The following is a 22,898-nucleotide window of genomic DNA, read 5'->3' as shown; positions in this document are numbered from 1 at the left end:
CATTATAATGATAGGTTTGGGAATAACTTGAGGTTCACTGTTGGAGGTAGGTGTGTGTTCCTGTTAGGAGACAGAGATCTTCTACTCAGGAGACAGCACTCCAAGCTGAAGGAAAGGTTCCACGTCCATCGGACTGAGAGACTAGAGATAGCTAAGTGAGTCAAGCAAGTCTGTGAGACTTAGAGAGAGTCTGGGAGACTGGGAGAACAGGGACAACTAGGCGAGTCCTGGGGACTCTGGGAATCTGAAAGGCTCAGAGGAGTGAGATAGCCTGGGGTGCTAGGAGGTCCAATGTCCAGAGACCAGAGAGTTGGGCCATACAGCAGGGAGCTGTAATTACAGCCTAGGTGAGGCAAGAAAGCCCAGAGAGCCAGGAGAGCTGGGTAAGACAGTCTGAGGGACCAGTGACAAGCGCAGTAGTGTTTCTGAAGATATCTGAAGATAGAGTAAGAGCCGGTTCACACTACCGCGACCAGAAAGTCGCCCCGTGACTTTGAAGAGACTTGTTTAGAGACTTGGAAGAGACTTGGAAGAGACTTGGAAGAGAATTGTGCACTACTTTGAAGAGACAGGCGACTTTGTCTGCGGGGAATGCCTGGCTAATCTCTTTCTTCTTCCTGGAAAGTCTGATAACAAGTCGCTTCAATTAAGATAAGGAGACGACTCCCATTGAAGTATATGGGACAAGTCGGATCACAGGTCGCCTCAAAGTAGTACAGGACCCTTTTCTGAAGTCGGAGCGACATCAGTAGTGCCAATCAAGACGGCACTGATTGATTAACATTGCTTTTGTTATGTCAAGCGACCTGGGGCGACACAAGTCGCCTCACAAGTCGTGCTAGTGTGAATGGGCTCTAAGGTGACTTGTCTTTTCATCGTGCTACTTGTTTTGCCAATGAAAATCCCCTACATGGGAATAATTTTCTGAACTTCACTTTCAGTTTGTTTAATATAAGTGGGCTGGCAAGCCCTAAGCGAAGTTTGAACTGGCATGGTCTCACTTATAAATATAAATACTGTATATATTTATGTCAGGAGCACCTGATGATGCGTGTGGCGCGAAACGGCCGTAGAGCTTGACTTATATGCCAGAGGTCCTGCCGCCATTTTGGGCTCAGTTTGGTGGCATACCATGTAAGTTTATGTGCCTCATGTTTTCTTATGCACTTTAAATGGACTGCTGGCACCGTTAGTTGTATAGTCTAAACACCATTCCCTGCTGTTTGTGGTTTGGAGGTGTTTTTCATTAGTTTTGTTTTACATATTTTAATAAATACTACACTATGCGCTATTTTTTCTGGTGTCGGTGATCCTTCTCTCTGGCCTCATGAGATTGAGCAGTTACCCTGATGACTTCACCTGTGAGGTTGGAAGATCTACCACATCCATAGAGTATCAGATGTATCTTCATAGGAAAGACCATTGAATACTGATTGCGCTTTTGCTGTCTTATAACTTAGACAGCAACTGGTTCTGGTGAGTGTGCACTTCTCATATTTGGTGGAGGCGGCACACAGATGGTGAGTTTGTGGAGTAATAACACTGGAACTATTTCATTTTCACTTAATTAATTTTTTTCACATTATTGTGATCTATTTTATTTGATTTAAAACTCAGTTTTGTTAATGCACAGAAAGCACTGCTTTTTTCTTTTTTTATGTACTTTTTGAGTTCGTATTTTCACACATATTGCATGCTGCTTTTTCCAGACCACTTAGGCACTGACAGCTGAAATGATAGAATACCAGGCCACATGCCCTCAGCATTTTTCCTATAATTAAGCCCTTATTGGGTGAAACATGTCACAGTGAGGCTTTGTCTGAACAGACTCTTCTTCGATCTTGTCCTGGATTAATAAAGCTCTATAAAGGCTGATGTCTTTGTAGTGTGTTTGACTTTATTGTTCTTTTCATGGGGGGTGTATCTTGCCAGGTCGGACCCCCCTGGCAATGCACCTTGTCCTCATGTTGATAAGATCATGGGCCTATTCCCCACAACCCTAGCCTGGTGGTTGTGGGGATCTGTGGGCAAGGGGGGTTATCAAGATCCTTAAAACCCACTATAAAATAAGATGGCCTTCGTTTACTGTCTCCCAAACTTGATAAGAATGGGGTACACCGTACCCCTAAAAAATTCAAAAAGTAAATTCCGTATTTATCGGCGTATAACACATACTTTTTCTCCCTGAAAACATAGTGCAAATAATATGTGCGTGTTATACACAGATATACAGTATCTCACAAAAGTGAGAAAACCCCTCACACTTTTGTGAATATTTTATTATATCTTTTCATGTGACAACACTGAAGAAATGACACTTTGCTACAATGTAAAGTAGTGAGTGTACAGCTTGTATAACAGTGTAAATTTGCTGTCCCCTCAAAAGAACTCAACACACAGATATTAATGTCTAAACCGCTGGCAAAAAAAAGTGAGTACACCCACAAGTGAAATATGTCGAAATTGGGCCCAAAGTGTCAATATTTTGTGTGGCCACCATTATTTTCCAGCATTGCCTTAACCCTCTTGGGCATGGAGTTCACCAGAGCTTCACAGGTTGCCACTGGAGTCCTCTTCTACTCCTCCATGACGACATCACAGAGCTGGTGGATGTTAGAGACCTTGCGCTCCTCCACCTTCCATTTGAGGATGCCCCACAGATGCTCAATAGGGTTTAGGTCTGGAGACATGTTTGGCCAGTCTTTCAGCTTCTTAAGCAAGGCAGTGGTCGTCTTGGAGGTGTGTTTGGGGTTGCTATCATGTTGGAATACTGCCCTGCGGTCCAGTCTCTGAAGGGAGGGGATCATGCTCTGCTTCAGTATGTCACAGTTCATGTTGGCATTCATGGTTCCCTCAATGAACTGTAGCTCCCCAGTGGTGGCTGCACAAAGACCAAAAAATGTATACTTATTTGGGTTATTTTTACTAAAGATATGTAGCAGTATAAATTTTGGCCAAAATGTATGAAGAAAAATGACTAAATTTGCAAAATTTTAAAAAGTGGTTAATGTGCTTGACATTTCTAAAGGAAAAAATGTAATTTAAACTTGCTTGCGGCTGTAATGTATTGTCGGCTCCCGGAAATACAGATAAAAAGATGTTGATGGGGACAGGGGTCTCTTCCGGACAACCTGTGGTTGTGGGGGTCTGCGGGAGGGAGGCTTATCGGAATCTGGAAACCCCCTTTAACAAGGGGGCCCCCAGATCCCGGCCCCCCCATGTGAATGGATATTGGGTACATCGTACCCCTACCCATTCACCAAAAAAGTGTACAAAAAAATAAAGACAAAAGTCAGTTTTGGAAAAGTCATTTTTAAAAAAAAATAAAAAATAGTGTCCCCCGATGATCAGTCGCCCGCCCGAAAAATAGAAAAAAAAAGCTCCTGCTTCTACAGAAGCTTCCAGTGCTCTGAGCTTCTTTGATTTTGACAGCTCATTTATAGGGACCTGACGTCACGAGCCACCCCACAATGAACTGCTCAGGTGTAGTGAATAAATTACGTCAGTGCCTAAAGAAAGGGTTGTCACTAGGGTTGAGCGGACACCTAGATGTCCGTGTTCGACGGGTTCGGCCGAACTTTAAAAAAAAGTCCGGGTCCGTGTCCCGGACTTTTACCGAACTTTTCCCGGACACCGAACCCCATTGAAGTCAATGGGGACCCGAACTTTAAGGCACTAAAATGGCTCTAAAACACCAAAGGAAAGGGCTAGAGTGCTGCAAATGGCAGCAAAACGTAATTAAGAGCATGGCAAGTGCTCTGCAAACAAATGTGGATAGGGAAATAAGTTAAAACAACAAAAAAAAAACAGAAAAATAAAACAATGTTCTTCTTCATCTCTGAAGGACGAGGCCCATATGGAGTAGGAGGGAGGTTGAGGTGGTGGTGGATGTGGCGGTGACATAGGCGTGCGCACAGGGTGTGCTGGGTGTGCCTGGGCACACCCTAATCACCTAGGGCACATAGCATTGCCAGTGAGGAGATGGGAAAGATCTCCCTGGGACCTGCTCTGCTCTATTTCTCCTTGCCTACAGGTACATGGCCCCGATACATTACTCTCCCTGCTGGCAAACACATGCATGTGTATTTCAACTTTGGGGTGCACACCTTAATGCAATAGGCTGCGCACACCTATGGGCGGTGTAGGTGGAAGCGGCGGTGGAGGAGGACCAGGGCCGGATTAACAGCATCATGGGCTTGGTGCTGAGGATTTTGAAGGGCCTTAAGGGCCGTGCCTTGCCATGCACCCAGAGGAGGAAGGGTGCAGCCATGCATGCCTAATTCAACATGGGATGCTGTCTCTGAAGCCCATAAACACATCCATGCATCGCCAACTGTCCCTCCTTGTCCGGCCTTCACGCTGTGTGGGGAGGTTCTGAGGGTGCTGCCTGGGGAAGCGAGCATAGAAGCCAGACTTCTGTGTTTACAAGTGACAGAAGAGCGGTAACAGTGAATATGGCCAACCCGGGGCCTATATAAAAGGTAGGGGCCTGGAGCTGCAGCTCCAATAGCCCCTACATTAATCTGGCCCTGAGGAGGAGGACGAGGTAGCCAACACTGCTTCTTTTCAAAAATTTTAAATGAGGGTACACCCCAAAAGAGTGAGAAAGAGCAAAAATGGAACAATGGGTGGGTAAGGTCGGTATCCATTGCTATTCTGCATAAGGTACGGAAAAGTCCCGTGGGATCCATGCCTGGTTCATTTTAATGAACGTGAGCTTGTCCACATTGTCTCTGGACAGGCGGCTGCGCTTGTCTGTTATAACGCCCCCAGCCGTGCTAAATACCCGTTCAGATAATACACTGGCTGCAGGGCACGCCAGCACCTCCAAGGCGTAAAGGGCAAGCTCAGGCCATGTGCCCAATTTGGAGACCCAGAAGTTGAAGGGGGCAGACCCGTCATTCACTACATGTAGGCGTGTGCACACATACTGCTCCACCATGTTGGTAAAATGCTGCCTCCTGCTAAGACGTTCCATCTGAGCTGCTGGTGCTGCTGTTTGTTGTGGCGTGCTGACAAAGCTTTTCCACATTTCGGCCATGCTAACCCTGCCTTCTGAGGTGCTGGCGGTGCCCTGGTTGCGTTGGCGACCTCCTCCTCCTCCTCCTCTGCCTTGTGCTTCCACTGTGGCCCCGCTGTCAGATGGGAATGCCAGCAGCATGGCGTCTACCAGCGTGCGCTTGTACTCGCGCATCTTGCGATCGCGCTCCAGTGAGTGAATTAAGGACGGTACGTTGTCCTTGTAACGGGGATCCAGCAGCGTGGCCACCCAGTAATCAGCACAAGTTAGAATGTGGGCAACTCGGCGGTCGTTGTGGAGACACTGCAGCATGTAATCGCTCATGTGTGCCAGGCTGCCCAGAGGCAACGAAAGGCTGTCCTCTGTGGGAGGTGTATCGTCCGTGTCCTCTGTATCCCCCCAGCCACGCACCAGTGATGGCCATGAGCTGGCCTGGGTGCCACCCTGCTGTGAACATGGTTCCATCTCCTCCTCCAGCTCCTCCTCCTCCTCATCCTCCTCATCCTCCAGAACTGTGCCCCTGCTGGACAATTGCGTCCCTGGCGTTTGCGTGTGCAGGAACCCACCCTCGGAGCCCCTTGCGAATGACTGCCCTGAAAGCCTTGGAAATGTTACCTCTTCATCCTCCTCCTCCTCCTCATCCTGTGCCACATCCTCTTCCATCATCGCCCGAATTGTTTTTTCAAGGAGGCATAGAAGTGGGATAGTTAAGCTGAGAACGGCGTCATTGCCACTGGCCATGTTGGTGGAGTACTCAAAACAGCGCAACAAGGCACACAGGTCTCGCATGGAGGCCCAGTTAAATTAAATAGCGGAATAGAAAATATGATCCAAAAAAAGTGTATGTATATCACACGTACACAACCACACTGGGCCCCAATTACTATTGTTTGTACCCCTAAAAGGCTAGATGAGGAGTAGGGGGAGTATGGAACAGGCAGCACCCTCAAACCTTCAGAAGTATGAGATGAACCCCAACAACTTGGAAAGGTGGATCTCTCTCACACGTACCAACACAGACTATCCCCCAATTTAACTGATCCCCAAAGGTTTTTGATTAAATAGCGGAATAGAAAATATGATCCAAAAAAAGTGTATGTATATCACACGTACACAACCACACTGGGCCCCAATTACTATTGTTTGTACCCCTAAAAGGCTAGATGAGGAGTAGGGGGAGTATGGAACAGGCAGCACCCTCAAACCTTCAGAAGTATGAGATGAACCCCAACAACTTGGAAAGGTGGATCTCTCTCACACGTACCAACACAGACTATCCCCCAATTTAACTGATCCCCAAAGGTTTTTGATTAAATAGCGGAATAGAAAATATGATCCAAAAAAAGTGTATGTATATCACACGTACACAACCACACTAGGCCCCAATTACTATTGTTTGTACCCCTAAAAAGCTAGGAGTAGGGGGGGTATGGAACAGGCAGCACCCTCAAACCTTCAGAAGTATGAGATGAACCCCAACAACTTGGAAAGGTGGATCTCTCTCACACGTACCAACACAGACTATCCCCCAATTTAACTGATCACCAAAGGTTTTTGATTAAATAGCGGAATAGAAAATATGATCCAAAAAAAGTGTATGTATATCACACGTACACAACCACACTAGGCCCCAATTACTATTGTTTGTACCCCTAAAAGGCTAGATGAGGAGTAGGGGGGGTATGGAACAGGCAGCACCCTCAAACCTTCAGAAGTATGAGATGAACCCCAACAACTTGGAAAGGTGGATCTCTCTCACACGTACCAACACAGACTATCCCCCAATTTAACTGATCCCCAAAGGTTTTTGATTAAATAGCGGAATAGAAAATATGATCCAAAAAAAGTGTATGTATATCACACGTACACAACCACACTAGGCCCCAATTACTATTGTTTGTACCCCTAAAAGGCTAGATGAGGAGTAGGGGGGGTATGGAACAGGCAGCACCCTCAAACCTTCAGAAGTATGAGATGAACCCCAACAACTTGGAAAGGTGGATCTCTCTCACACGTACCAACACAGACTATCCCCCAATTTAACTGATCCCCAAAGGTTTTTGATTAAATAGCGGAATAGAAAATATGATCCAAAAAAAGTGTATGTATATCACACGTACACAACCACACTAGGCCCCAATTACTATTGTTTGTACCCCTAAAAGGCTAGATGAGGAGTAGGGGGAGTATGGAACAGGCAGCACCCTCAAACCTTCAGAAGTATGAGATGAACCCCAACAACTTGGAAAGGTGGATCTCTCTCACACGTACCAACACAGACTATCCCCCAATTTAACTGATCCCCAAAGGTTTTTGATTAAATAGCGGAATAGAAAATATGATCCAAAAAAAGTGTATGTATATCACACGTACACAACCACACTGGGCCCCAATTACTATTGTTTGTACCCCTAAAAGGCTAGATGAGGAGTAGGGGGAGTATGGAACAGGCAGCACCCTCAAACCTTCAGAAGTATGAGATGAACCCCAAGAACTTGGAAAGGTGGATCTCTCTCACACGTACCAACACAGACTATCCCCCAATTTAACTGATCCCCAAAGGTTTTTGATTAAATAGCGGAATAGAAAATATGATCCAAAAAAAGTGTATGTATATCACACGTACACAACCACACTAGGCCCCAATTACTATTGTTTGTACCCCTAAAAGGCTAGATGAGGAGTAGGGGGAGTATGGAACAGGCAGCACCCTCAAACCTTCAGAAGTATGAGATGAACCCCAACAACTTGGAAAGGTGGATCTCTCTCACACGTACCAACACAGACTATCCCCCAATTTAACTGATCCCCAAAGGTTTTTGATTAAATAGCGGAATAGAAAATATGATCCAAAAAAAGTGTATGTATATCACACGTACACAACCACACTAGGCCCCAATTACTATTGTTTGTACCCCTAAAAGGCTAGATGAGGAGTAGGGGGGGTATGGAACAGGCAGCACCCTCAAACCTTCAGAAGTATGAGATGAACCCCAACAACTTGGAAAGGTGGATCTCTCTCACACGTACCAACACAGACTATCCCCCAATTTAACTGATCCCCAGAGGTTTTTGATTAAATAGCGGAATAGAAAATATGATCCAAAAAAAGTGTATGTATATCACACGTACACAACCACACTAGGCCCCAATTACTATTGTTTGTACCCCTAAAAGGCTAGATGAGGAGTAGGGGGAGTATGGAACAGGCAGCACCCTCAAACCTTCAGAAGTATGAGATGAACCCCAACAACTTGGAAAGGTAGATCTCTCTCACACGTACCAACACAGACTATCCCCCAATTTAACTGATCCCCAAAGGTTTTTGATTAAATAGCGGAATAGAAAATATGATCCAAAAAAAGTGTATGTATATCACACGTACACAACCACACTAGGCCCCAATTACTATTGTTTGTACCCCTAAAAGGCTAGGAGTAGGGGGAGTATGGAACAGGCAGCACCCTCAAACCTTCAGAAGTATGAGATGAACCCCAACAACTTGGAAAGGTGGATCTCTCTCACACGTACCAACACAGACTATCCCCCAATTTAACTGATCCCCAAAGGTTTTTGATTAAATAGCGGAATAGAAAATATGATCCAAAAAAAGTGTATGTATATCACACGTACACAACCACACTGGGCCCCAATTACTATTGTTTGTACCCCTAAAAGGCTAGATGAGGAGTAGGGGGAGTATGGAACAGGCAGCACCCTCAAACCTTCAGAAGTATGAGATGAACCCCAACAACTTGGAAAGGTGGATCTCTCTCACACGTACCAACACAGACTATCCCCCAATTTAACTGATCCCCAAAGGTTTTTGATTAAATAGCGGAATAGAAAATATGATCCAAAAAAAGTGTATGTATATCACACGTACACAACCACACTAGGCCCCAATTACTATTGTTTGTACCCCTAAAAGGCTAGATGAGGAGTAGGGGGGGTATGGAACAGGCAGCACCCTCAAACCTTCAGAAGTATGAGATGAACCCCAACAACTTGGAAAGGTGGATCTCTCTCACACGTACCAACACAGACTATCCCCCAATTTAACTGATCCCCAAAGGTTTTTGATTAAATAGCGGAATAGAAAATATGATCCAAAAAAAGTGTATGTATATCACACGTACACAACCACACTAGGCCCCAATTACTATTGTTTGTACCCCTAAAAGGCTAGGAGTAGGGGGAGTATGGAACAGGCAGCACCCTCAAACCTTCAGAAGTATGAGATGAACCCCAACAACTTGGAAAGGTGGATCTCTCTCACACGTACCAACACAGACTATCCCCCAATTTAACTGATCCCCAAAGGTTTTTGATTAAATAGCGGAATAGAAAATATGATCCAAAAAAAGTGTATGTATATCACACGTACACAACCACACTAGGCCCCAATTACTATTGTTTGTACCCCTAAAAGGCTAGATGAGGAGTAGGGGGAGTATGGAACAGGCAGCACCCTCAAACCTTCAGAAGTATGAGATGAACCCCAACAACTTGGAAAGGTGGATCTCTCTCACACGTACCAACACAGACTATCCCCCAATTTAACTGATCCCCAAAGGTTTTTGATTAAATAGCGGAATAGAAAATATGATCCAAAAAAAGTGTATGTATATCACACGTACACAACCACACTAGGCCCCAATTACTATTGTTTGTACCCCTAAAAGGCTAGATGAGGAGTAGGGGGGGTATGGAACAGGCAGCACCCTCAAACCTTCAGAAGTATGAGATTGTGTTCACTGTACCCCACAAAGATTGAGTTCACTGCACCCCACAATGATTGTGTTCACTGCACCCCACAAAGATTGTGTTCACTGCACCTCACAAAGATTGTGTTCACTGTACCCCCCAAAGATTGTGTTCACTGCACCCCACAAAGATTCTGTTCACTGTACCCCACAAAGATTGTGTTCACTGCACCCTAAAAGGATGTTGTTCACTGCACCCCACAAAGATTGTGTTCACTGCACCCTAAAAGGATGTTGTTCACTGCACCCCAAAAAGATTGTGTTCACTGTACCCCCCCAAAGATTGTGTTCACTGCACCCCACAAAGATTGTGTTCACTGCACCCCAAAAAGATTGTGTTCACTGTACCCCCCAAAGATTGTGTTCACTGCACCCCAAAAAGATTGTGTTCACTGTACCCCCCAAAGATTGTGTTCACTGCACCCCACAAAGATTCTGTTCACTGTACCCCACAAAGATTGTGTTCACTGCACCCCAAAAAGATTGTGTTCACTGTACCCCCCCAAAGATTGTGTTCACTGCACCCCACAAAGATTCTGTTCACTGCACCCCACAAAGGATTTTGTTCACTGCACCCCAAAAAGATTGTGTTCACTGCACCCCAAAAAGGATTTTGATCACTGCACCCCAAAAAGGATGTTGTTCACTGCACCCCAAAAATGATTTTGTTCACTCCACCCCAAAAAGATTGTGTTCACTGCACCCCACAAAGATTGTGTTCACTGCACCCCAAAAAGATTGTGTTCACTGTACCCCCCAAAGATTGTGTTCACTGCACCCCACAAAGATTCTGTTCACTGTACCCCACAAAGATTGTGTTCACTGCACCCCAAAAAGATTGTGTTCACTGCACCCCAAAAAGGATGTTGTTCACTGCACCCCAAAAAGGATGTTGTTCACTCCACCCCAAAAAGATTGTGTTCACTGCACCCCACAAAGATTGTGTTCACTGCACCCCAAAAAGATTGTGTTCACTGCACCCCAAAAATGATTTTGTTCACTGCACCCCAAAAAGGATTTTGTTCACTGCACCCCAAAAAGGATGTTGTTCACTCCACCCCAAAAAGATTGTGTTCACTGCACCCCAAAAAGATTGTGTTCACTGCACCCCACAAAGGATTTTGTTCACTGCACCCCAAAAAGATTGTGTTCACTGCACCCCAAAAAGGATGTTGTTCACTGCACCCCAAAAAGGATTTTGTTCACTGCACCCCAAAAAGATTGTGTTCACTGCACCCCACAAAGGATTTTGTTCACTGCACCCCACAAAGATTGTGTTCACTGCACACCAAAAAGGATTGTGTTCACTGCACCCCAAAAAGATTTTGTTCACTGCACCCCAAAAAGATTGTGTTCACTGCAGCCCAAAAAGATTGTGTTCACTGCAGCCCAAAAAGATTGTGTTCACTGCAGCCCAAAAAGATTGTGTTCACTGCAGCTCACACACAGAAAAATGGATGTGGATCACTGACACCTGCCTATCTCCAATCCCACACCACACAGCAATATCGATTGTAGTTTGTAGAAGACACTGACCCTATAATTCAGCAGACTCTATCCCTAAAATGCCTACAACTCGCCCTGCCTAAACACTCCGACCTGTCCCTCAATTCTATCCGGACACAAATGTTTTTTTCCTGCCTATCTTTCCCTAATCAACAGCCAGCACATTGATGTGTGCTCTGTCCCTTAGCTAAGCAGCAGAATGACGCTGCTGCGGCGGCTGCCTCGAACTTATAAAGACTTGGTCACATGCTTCAGACGGCCAATCACAGCTACTAAGACATTTGCAGGCATGGCTGGGATGGCTTAAGGCACACCAGTTAAACGATTGTTGATTGGCTGTTGAAAGCCCGCCATGAAAAGAGCGCCAAAGCATGCAAAACCCGGAAATAAAACGACCGAACACGGATTTTTACCCGAACATACAGTAAAGTGTCCGTGTCCGTGTTCGGGTAAAAAAAATCCAATTATTCGGTACGAACACGAATAATACAGTCCGTGTTCGCTCAACACTAGTTGTCACAATCAAAACATCTCAGAGCACGTGAAGCGTCCGTAGAAGCAGGAGCTTCTTTTTTTTTTATATTTTTCGGTTGCGGGCGAGCTACTGATCATCGAGGGACACTATTTTTTCATTTATTAATACTTTAAGGACTTTTCTAAAACTGACTTTTGTTTTTATTTTTTTTTGTACATTTTTGGTGAATATCCATTCCCAAAAATTCCAGATTCCAGATTCCGATAAGCCTCCCCCCCGCAGACCCCCCCAACCACAGCTCCCGGTTGTCGGAAAGAGACCCCTGTCCCCATCAACATGGGGGCAAGGTGCTTTAGGGTGGGGGTCAGAGCACCCACCCCCCCATGTTGAGGGCATGTGTCCTGGTATGGTTCAGAAGGGGGGGCGCTCGCTCGCCCCCACCCCCATCCTGACCAGCCAGGCTGTGTGCTCGGATAAGGGTCTGGTATGGATTATAGGGGGGACTCCAAGCCGTTTATTTAAAATCCATACCAGACCCGAGACGTTGTTTTTTTCAGCAATACTGACATAAACTGAAGTGCTTATATATTTATATATATATATATATATATATATATATATATATATATATATATAACTTTGTGGTATACACTGCATCTGATCTCAACAAACTGTAAAAAGCTAAAATCTCTCTCCCTGCCAGCAATGTATTATTAATTGTAGAATTCCACTTATAAGTCACCTGCTGGCCATGGTTTTTGAACCCACAACCTCCCAATTACAGGCCTGTTATTCTACCAGCTACGCCACTGTCAAGTACACTTTGTTTAAACACAATTTCCCTGCCTAACTAACTAACTCATATCTCACCCTACACACACAGTGGATGAGATAAAAGTTAGGGAGAGTGTGTTCAGCTTAAGCAGGCTTAGCAGTGTCGTAGGTGGTAGAATACCAGGCTTGCAATGAGAGAGGGCTGTGGGTTCAAATCCCCCAGCCAGCAAGTGCCTTTGGAATTTACAGGTCAGAGTCCATGCCCTGAAGTTCCCACAAAGAAGTCCATTTGTTTGTCATTCAACAAATGAGCAAACAGCCAATGTTCAACTTGAACTCAGAGCTCATCCCTACTCCTGAAATGCAGTACACTAAAAATATTTGATGCACTATCAGGTAAGAGGGCCATTTAATGATAACCTTCAAATCATATGCATTCTTGAGAAATATTTAAAATCAAAAAATTGATGTGTATACATTTTTGAGATAATCCACCTCTATTTGTGGTAGTTGCAACTATGACTAATATGTTGTTTTTAACTTTTATGTATGCGGTACTCATTAAAGTCTCCTGAAGAAGCCATAGGCTGGCGAAACACGTAGAGCTGAAGTTACTACATTTGTACCATGATCGAATGACTACTGTATTACGATTTTATATGTGAAAGATTGTTTTTAATCTAATGTCCTTACAAAATTTTGTTATTTTTTATACATCAGTTTGTCTTTCTGGAACCTTAAAAAAAAAGAACCTTTCTTGTTTATAGAGCCCTTTATTTTATATAGTAATTTTTTTATTCTTTATTTATAATTTTTTTTTATTCAATAATTAAAGTTTTTCTTAAAATAACACATACATGTAAATTGGATTTTACCGCTGATGATCTGATATACAACTTTTTGGTGGCATGGTTTATTGCACTTTGTGTGTTTCCATTATATAAACAGTAAAGTAAAATCAAAAACTCAAAACAAATGGAGATTTTGTTTTATAAAGCACTGTGTACTATGACCAGTTGTCATTTTTTTCTCCATAAAATAATTTTTTGACCCTTCTGTAATGCTTTGTGGCATCTTAGTGCGGTTGATTTCCTGCAGCTTCTTAGATCCACTTCCTGTTTATGTCCCCTCACCCCAACACTGACTGCACATTATTGCTTGGGACTTCTGGATAGTGACCATGGTGTACAATGATTGTACAATGTGTGCCATCAGAGCTGTTTGTAGTCTCCAAGTCACAGAGTGTGATGGAGTGATAATGCAGATTATATATGAAAAACATTTAATGCTGTATGGACAAGCAAGAATCTTCCTGGAGGGAACATACTGCATAATGAGATCTTTAGATTTAAAAGTATTGAAAACTAGGGTTGAGCGAACCCGGACTGTATTGTTCGTACCGGACTTTTGGGTATTCGGTACCCGAACCAGAACATTTCACTGTATGTTCGGGTACTATCGGTTGTTCGGTAACGTTATTTGATGTTTTGGCGTGGTTTTAATGCGCACTTTCAACAGGTGCAAGGCAGCCAATCAGCAAGTGTTTAACTTGTGTGCCCTAGAAGCCATCACAGCCATGTCTACTAATGGCATTGCTGTGATTGTGATTGGCCAGTGCCGCATGTGACCCAGACTCTATATAAGCTGGAGTCACAAAGCGCCGCGCGTCACTCTGCTATAACTATACTAGGGAGAGGTTCCTGACTGCTGCTGCTGAGAGAGAGATAGGAGTTTACTGTAGGGTCAGGCTGGAGATTGCTTTTAGGGAAAGAATAGGAACAATTGTAAGATTCTGGTACCTTTGGTACCCTTATTGCCCATTTTCCTTTTCATATTGCGTCCCACCTTTTTAGTTAGGTGGAACGCATATACCTTTAAGCCGTATGACATCATCACTGAGCGCCGCTCTGAGCGGCTATTTCAATCGCCGGCTTTCTCTCTCAGGTTGTTCGTTCAAACCGCATGCTTACAAGCCTTGTCTTATGCTGCCGGAGCCTCCAGCTATTCTCTTTACCTGGAACAGACCGGAACCTCGATACTGATCCCGTATCTCGCTACCGGATCACTCCCTCACTACCGGACCCCTCTACTTACTAACCTTACTAGTGATAAGTACCCCACAGGGGATTTCTCCATAACAACCTTACACTATCTACTTCTGCACATTAAGGACTGTTACTATCTATGCATTACTAATTCTATCATCTGCACTGTTACATAGATTGCTAGCTCTTGAGTCTACTACCATCTATCCTTGCACTGGGTTAGTCTCTCCTGTATATCATCTGCTGTCCTTACCACCTATTACCATACATGATTACTAATCTATCTGCATACTACCTATTACCGTCTATTACTCTCCTGAACATTACTATCAAGTGCTTATCATTGCTATCACTGCTCACCCCTGTCCCTTCAGCACATCACCTCTATACTGTCATATACATCCTATCACTCCAGGAACATCTTATTGAGTGTGTGTATATCTGTATGCTGAAGCAGGCGGGTCCACAGTGATGAGTCTGGAGAGTTGGATCTGGTAATTCAACACATCTCTACATGACTACTGAGTGGAGATTCTGCAGCTGCAAATCCAGCTTACTATAAAAACGCAGGAGCGTTACAACAATCTGCTTTAATCATATAGCGATCTACATTTATTTGATTGTGTGGGGGTGCAGTGCACAATCTTTTTGCCCGAAGGGAGAGATAGGAGATTACTGTAAGGTCAGGCTGGAGATTGATTTTAGGGAAAGAAAAGGAAGAATCTTCTTTAATCATACAGCGATCTACATTGATTGTATTGTGTGGGGGTGCAGTGCACAATCTTTTTGCCCGGAGGGAGAGATAGGAGATTACTGTAGGGTTTGGCTGGAGAGTGTTATGAGGGAAAGCATAGACAGCGATCTACATTGATTGTATTGTGTGGGGGTGCAGTGCACAGCCTTTATGCCCTGACCTGAGCCCAGTGAGGAGGAGAAAGGAGAAAAAATAACTTTTGTCAGTCTGTTAGGCTTGCGGTGCTGCACATTTCATGCAAGCTCAGTGCATATGTGTGTGCTTAATCTGCATTTAAAAAAGAAAAAAAGATGTTTTCCTTCATATTTAACTTTGACATACAGTGTTTAGACAGACACTGCTTTTCTAACCTGCTCTTCAAAAAGCACCAATGTAAGGGTAAAATAATTATTTTTCAGTATTTAGGGAAAAAAATATATTTTTCAGTTTTTCATTCAAATGTTTTTTTTTTTTTTTCTATTCAATAGCGGAATAGAACAACAACAGTATCCAGCCTGTTAGGCTTGCGGTGTGTAGCGGCCATTTACTGCAAGCTGAGTGCATATGTGTCTGCTTAATCTGCATTTAAAAAGAAAAAAACGTTTTTCCTTCATATTTTACTGTGACTTACAGCGTTTAGACACTGCATTTCAAATCTGCTATTCAACAAACACCAATTAAGGGGACAATTATTTATCAGCTTTTCATTCATACGTTACAGTGACATACACCCATTGCATACTGTTGTATTGCGAATTGCAATAAAAAAAAACATTTAGGGGCAAAAAAAGTTGATTGCGGCCCTGTCCGCATATGTTACAGTGAGATACACCCATTGCATACTGTTGTATTGCACTTTGCAGTAAGAAAAAAAAAAAAATTAGGGGCAAAAAAAGTTGATTGCGGAATGCATAGATAGGAACAATCTGCTTTAATCATACAGCGATCTACATTGATTGTATTGTGTCGGCATTTTTTTTTTTTTGAAAATGTAATCTTTATTTGCATAAAAGATATACAAAAAACAATACTTTGTCGGGGGGTATTCTCCCCTGTACTGCGACGCAGCGCATAAATACACTACATTACAATACATTTCCGATCATACAAATAAATACATTCATTCTGCGGTATGATGACTGATGTGTTGTGCGGAGTAAGATAACCTGTGCCATCACATCATGCATGACGCCACAATACCCCTAAAGCATGAAACTTAAAAAAGTTGACTGTACGTTGCATTAATCGAACAATATTACATTTCAAAAAAGCAACAGGTGTGATGGGGGGGGGTGGGAGAGTGGGGTAAGGGGAGGGGGATGAAATCACAAGCCCAAAGCTTTATTGAATGGACAAAGACACACAAGGGAGAGTGGGGGAAGGGGAAATCTTCAGATCCTCATCTTCCTCCAAGAGATCCATCAGGTTATAGTCTCAGAGCAGACTGTGAACCAGTCTGCAACAGTCCTGAATGGACATCCTCTCCCGCTGGTGGATAAGGCGCTTTCTGGCACACCATAAAGCGTCCTTAAAGCAACACAACACCCGCCAGGTGTTGTCAATGTCCTCCTGGGAAAAAGTTCAGTGAAAAAGTCCATTCAGCACACAGAAATGTGTGATAGCAGTCTGTGGAACAAAGTCTCTAAGTTCAGGTTCCAAGGCCCTCAACAGGCTCTGTGCAAAGGGGCACTCCCAGAAAACGTGGTGAGACGTTTCCTCCTGGATGATGCAAAAAGGGCAGTGCCTGTATCTGTGTGTCCGCATATGTTACAGTGAGATACACCCATTGCATACTGTTGTATTGCGCTTTGCAGTAAAAAAAAAAAACATTAAGGGGCAAAAAAAGTTGATTGCGGCCCTGTCCGCATATGTTACAGTGAGATACACCCATTGCATACTGTTGTATTCCACTTTGCAGTAAAAAAAAACATTTAGGGGCAAAAAAAGTTGTTTGCGGCCCTGTCTGCATATGTTACAGTGAGATACACCCATTGCATACTGTTGAATTGCGTTTTGCAGTAAAAAAATCCATTTAGGGGCAACACAAAGTTGATTGCGGCCCTGTCTGCATATGTTACAGTGAGATACACCCATTGCATACTGTTGTATTGCGCTTTGCAGTAAAAAAAAAACATTAAGGGGCAAAAAAAGTTGATTGTGGCCCTGTCCGCATATGTTACAGTGACATACACCCATTGCATACTGTTGTATTCCACTTTGCAATACAAACCCATTTAGGGGAAAAAAAATAAATTGTGGCCCAGTCTGCATATTTTACTGTGAGATACACCCTTTCTATACTGTTGTTCTATTCCGCTATTCAGTAAACACCCATTTAGGGAAAAAATATGACATTGCGGCCTACTCTGCATATTTTACTGTGAGATACACCCTTTGGATACTGTTGTTCTATTCCACTATTGAATAAACACCCATTTAGGGAAAAAATATTACATTGCGGGCCTAGTCTGCATATGTAACAGCGCAACAAGGCACACGGGTCTCGCATGGGGGCCCAGTTACTGGTGGTGAAGTGGTGCTGTTCCGCAGAGCGACTCATGCGTGCGTGCTGCAGCTGAAACTCCACTATTGCCTGCTGCTGCTCGCACAGTCTGGCCAGCATGTGCAAGGTGGAGTTCCACCTTGTGGGCACGTCACATATGAGGCGGTGAGCGGGAAGGCTGGAGTTACGCTGCAGCGCTGACAGGCGAGCAGCAGCAGGATGAGAACGCCGAAAGTGCGCACAGACGGCCCGCACTTTCTGCAGCAGCTCTGACATATCGGGGTAATTTTTAAGGAACCTCTGCACCACCAAATTCAGCACATGCGCCAGGCAAGGGACGTGCGTCAAACCGACTAGGCCCAGAGCTGCTATGAGATTTCGCCCATTATCACACACCACCAGGCCGGGCTTGAGGCTCGCTGGCAGCAACCACTCATTTGTCTGCTGTTCCATGCTCCTCCACAACTCCTGCATGGTGTGTGGTTTTTCCCCCAAACAAGCAAGTTTTAAAACTGCCTGCTGTCGTTTACCCCTGGCTGTGCTGAAGTTGGTGGTGAAGGTGTTACGCTGACTGGATGAGGAGGCGGTAGAGGATGAGGAAGCGGAGTAGGAGGAGTTAGGAACAGGAGGCAAACTAAAGCACACTGCAATCCTCGGTGGTGGAAGGACATGCGCCAAACTGCTATCTGCCTCTGGCCCAGCCGCTACTGCATTTACCCAGTGTGCTGTTAGGGAGATATAACATCCCTGACCGTGCTTACTGGTCCACGTATCCGCAGTTAGGTGGACCTTGCCACAGATGGCGTTGCGCAGTGCACACCTGATTTTGTCACCCACTTGGTTGTGCAGGCAAGGAATGCCTTGCCTGGAAAAGTAGTGGCGGCTGGGCACGACGTATTGTGGGACAGCCACCGCCATAAGGCTTTTAAAACTCTGCGTCTCCACCAGACGGAATGACAGCATTTCAAAGGCCAGGAATTTTGAAATGCTGGCATTCAGGGCCAGGGATCGCGGGTGGGTAGGTGGGGTACTTCCTCTTCCGCTCCAGTGTTTGGGAGATAGAAAGCTCAACACTTCCACGGGACATTGTGGAGATGGTTGTTGGTGACCCAGGTGGTGGTGTTGCTGGCAGATCCTTTGTTTGCGGGGTAGCAGGTGCCAGTCTCACTACAGAGGTGGATAGAGACCGAGACTGCAGCAGCAGAAGAGGAAGCAGGAGGAGCCAGAGACCTTTCTTGGTTTTTAAGGTGTCTACTCCACTGCAGCTCGTGCTTTGCACTTAGATGCCTGGTCATGCAGGTTGTGCTCAGGTTGAGAAGGTTTATGCCTCGCTTCTCGCTACAGCATGCAAACCACTCGTGTCCTGTCATCATCACATTGTCTGAAGAACTGCCACGCTAGGGAACTTCTTTGAGCTGGCTTTGGTGTACTCGGTCCCTTGCTGCGTTGGGCAGTAGCAGGCGTAGTGTCTAGGGCATGGCCGCTCCGCTTTTGCACCCTGTTCCTTCTTCTGCTGTGCTGGTGGCTCTGTGCGACCACCGCCTCTTCCTCCAAACTACTCAGATCACCTGCATGACGTTCATTCCATGTGGGGTCGAGGACCTCATCGTCCTCCACATCATCTTCCACGCAGTCTTCACCCCTGCAATCCTTGTCGGTCTTCACAATTCGGAATTCCACAGCACATGGCACCTGTGTTTCGTCATCATCCGAGACGTGCTGCGATGGTCCTCCCATGTACTCATCTTGAGACATAAGTGGTTGGGCATCGGTGCACCCAATCTCTTCCACTTCTGGGGCAGGGCTAGTTGGATGGCCCTGGAAAACCATGCTAACAGAGTCATCAAAAAGAAGAAGAGACTGCTGCATGACTTTGGGCTCAGACTGCTTGGCTGATTTGCAAGGGTGTGAGGTGAAAGATAGATGGACATCGGCTTCAGGTGCCAACTCTGACCTTTTAGCAGAAGACTGGGTGGGAGACAATGTGAAGGAACTGGAGGCACCGTCAGCAACCCAATCTACTATCGCCTGTACTTGTTCTGGCCTCAACATTTGTAGAGGCGCATTAGGCCCTGCTAAATACTGCTGTAAGGTTCTGTCGCCTACTCACAGCTGAGAAAGGTGTTTCACTTGTGCGTGTAGCTGCCACAGATCGACCACGTCCTCTCCTTGCAACAGGAGCTCCACCAGCAGCACCCCGACCCAGCACTAACATGGTGGAGCAGTATGTGTGCACACGCCTACACGTACTGAATGACGGGTCTGCCCCCTTCACCTTCTGGGTCTCCAAATTGGGCACATGGCCTGAGCTTGCCCTTTACGCCTTGGAGGTGCTGGCCTGCCCTGCAGCCAGTGTATTATCTAAACACATATTTAGCATGACTGGGGGCGTTATCACAGACAAGCGCAGCCGCCACGACAATGTGGACAAGCTCACGTTCATTAAAATGAACCAGGCATGGATCCCACAGGACTTGTCCGTACCTTGTGCAAAATAGACATGTATACCGGCCTTACCCAGCCATTGTTGTATTTGATCTTTCTAACTCTTTTGGGGTGTACCCTAAAAAGAAATAAAATTAAAAACAAAAACCAGTGTTGGCTACCTCGTCGTGGCCGCGGGTTACACCTACACCGCCATATCCACCGCCACCTCAACCTCCTACTCCATATGGGCCTCGTCCTCCTCCTACATCATTCAAGATGATTATTTTTTTATTTTTCTGTTATTTTAAGTTATTTCCCTATCCACATTTGTTTGCAGAACACTAGCCATGCTCTTAAGATGATTTTGCTGCCATTTGCAGCCCTTTCCATGTTTGTTTTAGAGCCATTTTAGTGCTCAAAAATTTGGGTCTCCATTGACTTCAATAGGAGTTCAGGATCGAGACAAAGTTTGGGTTAAGTCCGGTTCACGAACCCGGACTTTTTTTTCAAGTTTGGTCGAACCCTCCGAACCCGAACATCCAGGTGTTCGCTCAACTCTATTGAAAACCTTTGAAATTACATTAACGGGGGGGGGGGGGGGGGGATTGAAGCGACTTTACAGATTAGTTTAGGTCTACTTTAAACATAACAAAATGTTTCCAAAAAACATAATAACCACAAGCAATTTTTAATCCAGTTTATTGTGAAGAAAATAAGTTATGATTCTCTCATTTTAGTAAAAATTATGGAGACGTCTGAAGGACCCAATTCTGGGGCTTGTGGCTCCCCAGTCAGTGAATCTCCTGTACTCTCCAGGTCTCAGGTAATACTGACGTCCTCTGTAGTTGGGCTCCTCGTAGAACATCCAGTAGCCATCATGGACATGGACAGAGTGGATGTCATTGTAGCGGAACCTCTCATTGACATGAGGACAATCCTCAGTGAACTCCATCATCTGACCTCTGAAGTCTTCGTTCTCGTAGATCCTGATTCTGAAGGAACCTTGGTGCTGTTAAAATAAAGTAAACCATAATAACACAAAAAGGAGTGTTAACAACAAATGGCAATAATAATACAGGTAACACTAACCCAATCATTTTTAGCAGAGTTTGAATTGAGGAGGGAGAAATTCAGTGCAATTTGACAACTTTATGGCTGTCTTTGAACCCAGCACAAACATCTCCTTCCATCTGTGGTCCTATCATGATAGCTAAAGTTCCATAGAACAAAGCTTCACAGAATATTCTCCAGAGAACACTATCCATGTATTCCAAAGTAAAATTCATTAGGGTGTCACCACCCTGCACGAGTTTTCATAGGAACAAAACAAGAATACACTGTAGAGATAGGATCCAGAAGTTATCATGCTGATAACAGAGGAATGAAGAAGCAGAACAACACGGGACTTAGGGCTTTGGAGAGAGATAAGTAAGCACTACAGATACGTGTCCAGGTCAAATTTCATGAATGAGGTTTACATCCATTTTAACAAAGGGTACACAGGTTGTGTTACCTGGGGGCTCAGACGCACAGATCGAATAGACTCATTATAGCCCAACCAGCGCTGGAAGTCAGGATACTCTCCTCTATGGAGGAAGTACTGGTGTCCTCTGTAGTTGGGGAGCTCATACAGGATCCAGTTCCCACTTTCCACACGGATAGAGTTGCAGCGTCTGAAGAATGAGGACAGGTCAGAGCTTTCAGAGTGAGACTCATGGGAGCGACCCTGGAAGTTCTTGTCTTCGTAGAAGATGATCTGAGGAATAAAAGGGTAGAAATTACATTTTGAGCCTTCTTGGTTATACTTGGATAGATTTTCCATACTCGATATGCTGTATATCTAAAATCTGTCAGGACACACACAGGCTCAGAGTTAGATAAAACTCAACGTCAGATAATACATATTGTATATTTTTATTTTTGAATAGGGTAGAGAAGAGTTGGGCCCCTTGTATCCCAATTGGTCACCTTTCATGTGACTTTATATTTTAACACGTATCATTTGGACAGATAGTGGTGGGGGATTCACTTCATGGGGACCAAGATAGCAGTTAAATCTTAGCAGAGGGTTTAATCTGATCTGAAGAATATAATGTAGAAATTGAGTAGATCGATTTCTCTTTACTAAACATGTAGGTAACATTTAGGTCCCCATAATTGTCTTGAATTACATCTAATTCCTGCTCAATCATTCAAGTGATGATTCTCCCCAAAAGCAGCTTTTATAAATGAGACATAACAAAACAGGACTCAAAGTGGAGTGCAGTGTCAATACAGATACCTCCTCTCCATTTAAAATGCAGCCTGAAGTGTTCCTATGCCCTTACCTTTGCCATTTTGCTGGATTTGTCAATGTCCTCCACACTGTTTGCACCAGTAACTGCCTTGATGAAACTGGTCCTTATATACGTCCTTTACTGCTTACGCATTCACATGCTGACAGTATGCATTGTGAGAAGAATGAATGGCTTTTTTCCTTTACTGTGTTGAACTTTGGTTGGTGTCCATTGTTTGAACCTTTCTGGGTGAATCAGCATTTAAATTGACCATACCTGAACAGAGACAGGCTTGACACACATGACCTAGAATTCATATAGTGAATCATATAGAGGCCCTGTCACTGTTAAAATGATTATCAAAAAGGACACA

At 44.5% G+C, this 22,898-nt stretch overlaps 2 protein-coding genes across 2 annotated transcripts in view; one reads left to right on the top strand and one right to left on the bottom strand.

Moving 5' to 3' along the window:
* The window catches only part of LOC309544745 (uncharacterized protein), a gene marked incomplete at both ends in the record, with an annotated part of 24,752 nt that extends 2,681 nt beyond the window's left edge, over positions 1–22,071 (bottom strand). Inside the window, 2 exons of the mRNA XM_082243729.1 lie at positions 21,019–21,258; positions 21,763–22,071. Of these exons, the coding sequence (XP_082099855.1) occupies positions 21,019–21,258; positions 21,763–22,071 (549 nt within the window). The remainder of the gene's footprint in view (positions 1–21,018; positions 21,259–21,762) is intronic.
* The window catches only part of LOC309550211 (uncharacterized protein), a gene marked incomplete at both ends in the record, with an annotated part of 144,615 nt that overhangs the window by 43,671 nt on the left and 78,046 nt on the right, over positions 1–22,898 (top strand). The gene's annotated exons all lie outside the window — the stretch shown is intronic.

The sequence above is a fragment of the Pelophylax lessonae genome (assembly GCF_965119305.1).
Source record: "Pelophylax lessonae genome assembly, chromosome: 1".
In the NCBI taxonomy this organism is placed as follows: Eukaryota; Metazoa; Chordata; class Amphibia; order Anura; family Ranidae; genus Pelophylax; species Pelophylax lessonae.
The sequence above is the reverse complement of the archived record's forward strand: the minus strand, read 5'-3'. Positions and strand labels throughout refer to the sequence as shown.